The following is a 9,125-nucleotide window of genomic DNA, read 5'->3' on the forward strand; positions in this document are numbered from 1 at the left end:
CTGCAACATATATTGGTTTTGACTTATGAAAGCTCAACAGTTTAGCCCAAAAGTCTCATAGAAAGGCAAGAAATATAAATAGAAACAAAATATTTATATAAGATTTAAAACTTGAATCAAAAAATAGCTGCTCAAAAGACATAATTCCTACAGTTAATTTTTCACAAACAATTTTTAACATTTTGGACCGTGGGTGGCACAGTGATTAGTGGTGCTGCCTCACAGCACCTGGGTGATGCAAGAGGGTATGGGTTCAATCCCTGCTGTGTAGAGTGTGCGTGTTTTACCTGTGTCTGTGTGGATTTCCTCACAAAGACATGCTGTTCAGGTCTGCCCATAGTGTGTGAGTTACAGCAAGAGTGTGTGTGTTCCACTGATGTATGGATGAGTGACCCATTGTAAGTGGTGTACTTAGCAGTGTAAGTCACCTTGATGTATAAGGTGTGTGGGCTGATAACACTACATAGAGTTCATTGGAAGTTGTTTTGGAGAAAAGCGTCTGCTGAAAAATTTGAATTTCAAACACCTAACAATTTTAAACAGCGTAAACAATTTTAACGGAGCACATTGCAATGTCTTATATAATTTATGTATTTTAGTTTGTTTTAGTGAGTTTCCTCAGATAAACAGCATATAGACATTCTTTTAACTTATCTGCAAAAAGCACTGTAGACCTGCTGTGTAAAATTTTATGTACTGGTCAAGCTGTTTAAAATTATAAACTACACATTATTAATACATTTTTAGCGGTTTGGACAGTTTGTGTATTTGTGGTTTTTCAGCTCTGTTTTATTTGTTTATTTATTTATTTTTTATATATGGACCTTTCAAACTATATCTCAATTTTTTCCACACTTTGATACATGAAGCTTTTGTACACTGAGATTTTGAAAGCTGAGTGTAAACATTACTAATTACATACCAAATTGATCTTCCCCCTGTAAGAAAGAGCTATAGAGAGTTTAAGTCTGCCCGTACAATGATATTCACACTTGAGGAGATCAACAGGAGCAAGAAGCTTCTCCCAGGGGTCACACTAGGATACAGGATCTTTAATGCCTGTGGAAACCAGAACTTGCTCAGTGCAGCAATGGCTGCTGTGGTTGGGCCAGAGGAGCAGTACAAGCTGGGAGAAGACTGCACTGCGACCAGAGTACAGGCACTCATCGGACACTCTTCATCCGGACCCAGCGGCATAGTGAGCAAGACAATCGCTCCTTTACACCTTCCTCTGGTGAGAGATGCAATAAAATGACAATTAAATTAAGCAGCTGAAAAACTCTGAATACAAAAAAGCATTAGCTTCAATATAACAAAGTGATATGAGGTTTTCATAAGTATGTAGTGGTGCAGCGGGTTTGGCCGGGGTTTGCTCTGTGGTGGGTCTGAGGTTTAAGTCCTGCTTGGGGTGCCTTGCGGTGGACTGTTCTCCTGTCCGGGGTGTGTCCACTTCTCCCTCAGCCTTCTGGCCCTGTGTTGCTTGGTTAGTCTCCGGTTCACAGCGACCCTGATCGGGGCAAACGGTTGCAGACATTGTGTGTTAGTATGTTCACAGATAAAAAGAATGTGAATGTCCTTCTTTTTTCTCTTCATAGATCAGCCAACTATCAACTTGTGAATGTCTGAGCAATAGAGATTTATACCCAACATTTTTTAGAACTGTACCCAGTGACCAGTTTCAGGTAAGAGCTCTTGTGGAGCTCCTGAAACACTTTCGTTGGACATGGGTCGGGTACTTATACAGCACAGAGACATATTCAGAAGAAGGAACAGCAGAATTCATCAAAACTGCGAAAGGGGAAGGAATCTGCACTGAATACATGCTACAGTTCATTGGAACTTCATCCGAAAAAACAGTACTTTCAATTGTAAAGACCATAAAAAGCTCCACTTCCAAAGTTGTTTTAGCTTTCATGTCAATGTCATACTTTCAAACTTTCTTAGAGATGACAAAAGAGATGAATATTACAGGAATCCAGTGGATTGGGAGTGAGTCCTGGATTTCAACAAGACAATTAGCAAATGCTGGGAGTGTTAATATTCTGCAAGGTGCAATGGGGTTTGCCATTACCGAGAGTTACATACCAGGTCTGGCAGATTTTTTACTGAGTTTGCAGCCATCAGACGCGCCTGAGAGCATCTTCACTAGGACCTTCTGGGAAACAGTGTTTGGCTGCAGTCTTTCTTCCTCCAGCAGCTCGATCAACCTTAAACTGTGCAACGGATCAGAGGATTTAAGGACTGTCACTAACGACTACACAGACATGTCAGATTCAAGAACTGTTTACAGTGTCTACAAGGCAGTGTATGCCGTAGCACATGCTATCCGCAATCTCCTGCAGTGTCACAATGGGAAAAATCCCACCACTGGAGAGCACTGTTACAATAAGAGTGACATCCAGCCATGGCAGGTGAGACACAGTGGTAATGTTTAACAAAATCACAGATGCTTAAGTCTGAATATTACATATTTTGCTTGAATACTGAATTTAAATAGAAAGAAAAGTTCAGTAAAGTGCAGATTTTAAGAGTTTTAGAATCTGTGAAATAACTGCAGTTAAATTCTCTGTCTGCAGGTTTTGCAACATCTGAAGACAGTAAATTTTACCACGTTTTCTGGGGACAAGGTCTATTTTGATAAGAATGGAAATTCGGTGCCCGAATATGATTTAGTGAACTGGCAAATTGACTCAAAGGGTTCTGTCAAAATTGTGAACATTGGCCGATACGACGGGTCCCTGCCAAGTGGAAAAAGGTTTATAATAAAGCAGAATGTTAGCATTATGTGGTCTGGAAACCAGGAAAAGGTGATTACTACTGTTTACATAAATATTCACTCTCTACACACGCTATACTGTATGTGTAGATATATACTGCCACACATAAAAGAGATTAGTAAATGAATCAATACATTTTTTAATGAAATTGCAATTTTAAAGTCTTGTTAATATGTCCCAAAGGAGCCATTATCAGTCCAAAGTCTGCATTCATGCACGTTATGTGTTTGAAAGGTGCCGAAGTCAGTCTGCACAGAAAGCTGTCCTCCCGGAACACGGAAAGCACTAAACAAGAGAAGGCCTGTCTGCTGCTTCGACTGCATTCAGTGTGCTGATGGAGAAATAAGTAACGGGACAGGTACTATATGCAGACATAAAATTATCCTTTGTCATCCAGTGAAATTAATACGAAGACAAAATAGATATTGACAGATAAACATATTATAATGGAGGGTGCGGTGATGCAGTGGGTTTGGTGGGGTCCTCCTCTCTGGGGGTCTGGGGTCCGAGCGTTGCTGGGTTAGGCTCCAGTTCACTGCAACCCCGCTTAGGACGCAGGGCACAAGCCTGCAGGGCGGGAGGGGACACACCCAAGACTGGATGCCAGCCCATCGCAGGCCACCCCAAGTGGGACTCGAATCCCAGACCCACCAGAGAGCAAGCCCCAGCCAAACACGCTGCCCCCCCTCTATCATATTACATTGTTAAAAAATTATTATTATAGACTCTGCTACATCTTAGAATTACCAAACAAATAAATTACAGAATCATATATTCTTGTGCATTATTTTGTTTTGAACAGACTCTGTCAACTGCATGAAGTGCCCTGAGGAGTACTGGTCCAATGACAGAAGAGACCAGTGTATTCTGAAAGCCACTGAGTTTCTGTCTTACGGGGACATTATGGGACTACTTCTCCTTGTGTTTGCTTGTCTTGGTGCACTTTTAGCACTTGCCATTTTTGCTGTATTCTATCTTTCCAAAAACACTCCCATCGTGAGGGCCAACAACTCAGAGCTGAGCTTCCTGCTGCTCTTCTCGCTCACCCTCTGTTTCCTTTGCTCTCTCACTTTCATCGGCCGGCCCTCTCAGTGGTCCTGCATGCTGCGTCACACAGTGTTCGGGGTCACCTTTGTCCTCTGCATCTCTTGTGTTCTGGGCAAAACGATAGTGGTGTTGATGGCCTTCAGGGCTACACTGCCAGGCAGCAATGTCATGAAATGGTTTGGACCTCCACAGCAGAGACTCAGTGTTCTTGCATTCACTCTCATTCAGGTCCTCATTTGTGTGCTCTGGTTAACATTATCCCCTCCTTTCCCCAACAAGAATATGAAGTACTACAAAGACAAGATCATTCTCGAGTGTGACATGGGCTCAGCCGTGGGCTTCTGGGCTGTGTTGGGCTACATTGGCCTCCTCTCTCTCATGTGCTTTGTACTGGCTTTCCTGGCCAGGAAGCTGCCCGACAACTTCAACGAAGCCAAATTCATCACATTCAGCATGCTCATATTCTGTGCGGTGTGGATCACCTTTATCCCGGCCTATGTCAGCTCACCGGGCAAGTTCACTGTAGCTGTTGAGATCTTTGCCATTCTAGCTTCAAGTTTTGGTTTGCTTTTTTGCATTTTTTTGCCTAAATGTTATATTATCATATTTAAGCCCAAATTAAATTCAAAAAAACTTTTAATAGGCAAAACTATTTCAAAATGAATTTGAATCCACTGCACCTGTTGAGATATTCGCCATTTTAGCTTCTTGTTTTGGTTTGTTCTTTTTAATTTTTTTTCCCTAAATGTTATATCATCATATTTAAGCCTGAGTTAAAAAATACATAAATAAATAATATAATGGGCAAAATGACATCAAAACAACTCTAAACAAACACACACAGCCTGAATTTGCTTGCCCTGAGCCGGGGGTTGCGGCAAACAGGAACCTAACTGAGCACCACAGGGCACAACGCCGGAGGGGCAGGGGACACCCCGGACAGGATGTCAGTCTGTCACTAGGCCCCCTAAGCAGGACTCAAAACCCAGACCCACCAGAGAGCCGGCACAGGCCAAACCCACTGCGCCAGCGCACCCCCAAATCTTTTTTTTATATTTATCATTTCTAAAAGTGCGCTTGTCAGGTTCACTTAAATAAACACATAACTGTTTCCCTGAATATATATCCAGGCAAGTTTACCGTGAAAATGGCAGTAAATGGAAATATTTTTTCATGTATATCTTAATGCAAGAGAAATAAAGAAACACAAGCATGGTTACCTTGACTGTTCAGGCTATGTTTAGAACTGAGGTAAATTTTAAAATTACATTTTGGAAAATAAAATTACAACTGCATTTTCAAAAAACCATATGAATTATAAAGGGAGCTATTCTGGCGACTCATAAAAACTGTAGGTCTGTGTGTATTGTTGTGTATTGATTATAGTGAAAACTCCGGGCTAAGTGTTAATAGGCCACTCTTAATAGCACCATGGGTTAGAGTTTGGTTGGCCGGCAATATGTACAGAAAAAGGGTAGAAGAGTTGTTGCTGCACGTGGTTCAGTAAAGGAAAAAGAAAACATCATCCATCGCGTCTTATCTTTATTTGTGTTCGAGTGTAGTTATTGCACCCGTAAACACAACAGTTGGCGACGAGGATGTTTTGGATATTGCCCTGCAGTTTCTCCTGGGTTTTTTTTTTGTGGATGGACGTTTTCTTTCCTGGGAGACGAACGGGACGACGACGTGCCACGGCTCCGGCTCCGAGGGGGAAGCGCAATCCTGAGTGAATACAGACCTGTAAGTGAAATAATATATAGGAGAGATGGCTGGATATATTGGACAAATTGATGCGTTTGACAGTGCTACGGATGATTGGCCGATGTACTGTGAGCGAATCGAACAGTATTTCAAAGCCAACGGCATTGCCGACGACAAGCGGGTGTCGGTTCTGTTAACTTAAGTGCGATGGGGGAAAAGCGTATGCATTGCTGAGAACCCTCACTGCCCCCACAAATCCGGCAGACCTCAGCTTTGATAGTATTGTGCAAACAGAGACCGTCTAGTCTGTGGTATTTTACAAGAGAGTATCCAGAAAAGATTGCTTACGGAGTCGGATCTCACATTCAAACGGGCAGTTGAAATTGCTGTCGCCATGGAAACAGCAGCCAGAGACGCTGTAGAGTTGCGATCCGGAGTAAAAATGTCGGTGAACAAAGTGACCACTGTGTGTAAAGTAAAAAGGACGGTGCAAAATGCAGAATTGTGCTACCGTTGTGGCAAGGGCGGACACAAAGCAAACCAGTGCAGATTTAAAACTGAAACGTGCAGAAAATGCAACAAAGTTGGACACATACAAAGAGCTTGTCGCTCGGATCTTTCACACCACGAGAAGAACAAACAGTACAAGGCTCAGAAAAAGAAAAGTAGAGATGTGCATGCTGTTGCTCAAAGATCCGATGAAGAAAGTGACACAGGGTTGGCAACTCTGGAAATCTACAGTCTGAAAGGTGACTTGAAACAAGCTATCTGGCTAACACCACGAGTGAATGGAAAGTCAATCCGAACGGAGCTGGACACAGGCTCTGCCGTATCTGTCATGTCACAGACTGAGTTTGAAAGACATTTCACAAAAGCAGAACTTAAGCCATCGCCTGTTAAATTGAAAACATATACTGGTGAGCCCATAGTTCCTCTGGGTGTGATGCCAGTGACTGTAAGGTACAATGATCAACAGCACGAACTAGATCTGTATATAGTTCCAATGGCAGGACCAGCACTTTGGGGACGTGACTGGTTGAGAAAGTTCCAGTTGGACTGGAAATCCATAAAAAGTCTACAAATCTCAGTTCCTGTTTTGTCAGGCACTCAAGAGAAACTGAAAAAGGTGTTGGATGGTGCTGCAGTGGTATTCCAACCAGGAATAGGAACGTTGAAGCATATTAAAGGGAGAATAACCCTGAATGAGGGTGCAGTACCCAAATTTCACAAAGCGCGGCCTGTCCCCTATGCTATTCGTCAGAAAGTGGAAACGGAGCTGGATCGGTTAGAAGCTGAAGGAATACTGTCCAAAGTTGACTGGAGCCCCTGGGCAACACCAGTTGTTCCTGTTGCCAAGAAGGATGGAACTGTAAGACTGTGTGGGGATTTTAAAGTCTCCATCAACTCTGAACTGCAAGCAGAACAATATCCACTACCAAGAATAGAGCATATTTTTGCTTCCTTATCAGGAGGACAGTTTTTCAGTAAAATAGATCTGGCAGAAGCATCTTTGCAGATGGAAATGGAGGAAGACTCAAAGGTGTTCCTGACCATTAACACTCACAAAGGCTTGTATCGATACAATAGACTGGTTTTTGGTGTTGCCTCAGCGCCAGCATTATGGCAATGCGCGATGGAGCAGGTACTTCAAGGATGTCGAGGTACCCAGTGCTACCTTGATGATATTATAGTCACTGGAGAGGATGACGACAGTCATTTGGAGAACTTGACACGTGTTCTACAGAGACTAAGAAGTTATGGACTGCGTGCGAGGCGTGATAAGTGTGAGTTTTTCAGGAGTACTTTTACATATTGTGGACACGAAATTGATGCAAACGGCTTGCACAAGTGTCATGACAAGATAAGGGCTGTCGCAGAGGCCCCACGACCAAAAGATGTCTCACAATTGAGGTCGTTCCTTGGATTTGTTAATTATTATAACCGGTTTTTGGCAAACCTCGCCACTGTTCTCCACCCCTTGAATGCGTTATTGCGAGCAGGACAGAAATGGATGTGGACAAAACAGTGTGAACGAGCGTTTCAGGAAGTGAAGAAACTGGTGGTATCAGAAACAGTGTTGACCCATTTTGATCCACGTAAACCCATCAAGCTAGCCTGTGATGCTTCGCCGTACGGTATTGGAGCGGTGTTATCACATGTCATGGGTGATGGAACTGAACGCCCCATAGCTTTTGCATCACGCTCTCTCAATGCTGCAGAAAGAAATTATGCACAAACTGATAAAGAGGCTTTGAGTCTAGTATGGGGTGTGAAACGATTCAATCAGTATTTGTATGGAAACGAATTTACTGTGGTTACTGACCACCAACCCTTGGTTTCCATTTTTAATCCACGGAAAGGCATTCCACTGACAGCAGCAGCGCGAATGCAGCGGTGGGCGTTGTTTTTGGGAGGACATAGATACCAGATTGAGTTCAAAAGAACTCACAGACATAGATACCAGATTGAGTTCAAAAGAACTCACAGTCATGCAAATGCTGATGGACTCTCACGGCTACCATTAGGCGGTGATGATGATGCAAATCCGGCAAAAGGAAGCATTCCCTTGGATGTTTTTACTCTTGCTCAGCTTGAGAGTTCCCCTGTTACAGCTGAAATGCTTCAGAGGGAAACCAGGAGAGATCCAATATTGTCCCGAGTTTACACAGCTACTCAGACTGGCTGGAATGAAGAACAGAAGGTACAGTTTCCGCAGTTCTATTGGCGCCGAGATGAACTGACGCTGGATGGAGGTTGCCTCATGTGGGGATTAAGGATTATTATACCTCCGAAGTTGCAAGCTCGAGTCTTGGAAGAGCTTCATGCTGGTCACCTAGGAGTGGTGAAGATGAAATCACTCGCTAGAAGTTTTGTGTGGTGGCCAGGAATCGATCAGCAGATCGAGCAGCTCGCCATGCATTGCCCAGGATGCCAACAGGTTCAAAATATGCCAAAACCTGCACTGTTGCACCCTTGGGAATGGCCTGCTGTGCCATGGCAAAGGATTCATGTTGACTTTGCAGGACCTTTCATGGGCACTACATTTCTGGTGGTTGTCGATGCATCTTCTAAGTGGCCAGAAGTGTTGAGCATGTCGTCCACAACCGCTACCCAAACTATAACAGTGCTGAGAGAACTTTTTGCTAGGACTGGTGTCTCAGAACAACTGGTGAGTGACAATGGACCCCAGTTTGTATTTGAGGAGTTCCAGATCTTTCTAAAGAACAATGGGATCAGGCACGTGACCTCTGCCCCATACCATCCCGCTACAAACGGATTAGTGGAGCGATTTGTACAAAGTTTGAAGAATGCGCTGCGTGCCATGGTGGGTGACAAGATTACGTTAACCCATAAGTTGCACAGGTTTTTGTTTGCATATCGTAACGCAACACGTGCTACCACGAATCGAACGCCAGCTATGTTGTTCTTGGGAAGACCTTTACGTTCAAGGCTGGACCTGTTGCGACCGAATGTGAAGAGGGTTGTGCAGGACAACCAGTTGAGACAGGTGCAAAGAGACGGACTGGTACGAGAGTTGGAAATTGGTGAGAGTGTGCTCGCTAGGGACTACCGCGGGGATTACAAGTGGATGCCTGCGAA

General features: G+C 43.6%; 1 protein-coding gene across 1 annotated transcript; it reads left to right on the forward strand.

Annotated features, from left to right (window-relative positions):
* Positions 1-955: 955 nt before the first annotated feature.
* On the forward strand, positions 956-4,487 carry LOC114911677 (extracellular calcium-sensing receptor-like). The gene is made up of 5 exons (XM_029255799.1): positions 956-1,234; positions 1,596-2,411; positions 2,577-2,807; positions 3,012-3,135; positions 3,580-4,487. The coding sequence occupies exons 1-5, from the start codon at positions 980-982 to the stop codon at positions 4,485-4,487; spliced, it is 2,334 nt and encodes a 777-aa protein (XP_029111632.1). The 5' UTR covers positions 956-979.
* The last annotated feature ends 4,638 nt before the right edge of the window (positions 4,488-9,125 follow it).

Source organism: Scleropages formosus, chromosome 10 (genome assembly GCF_900964775.1).
Source record: "Scleropages formosus chromosome 10, fSclFor1.1, whole genome shotgun sequence".
Classification (NCBI taxonomy): Eukaryota; Metazoa; Chordata; class Actinopteri; order Osteoglossiformes; family Osteoglossidae; genus Scleropages; species Scleropages formosus.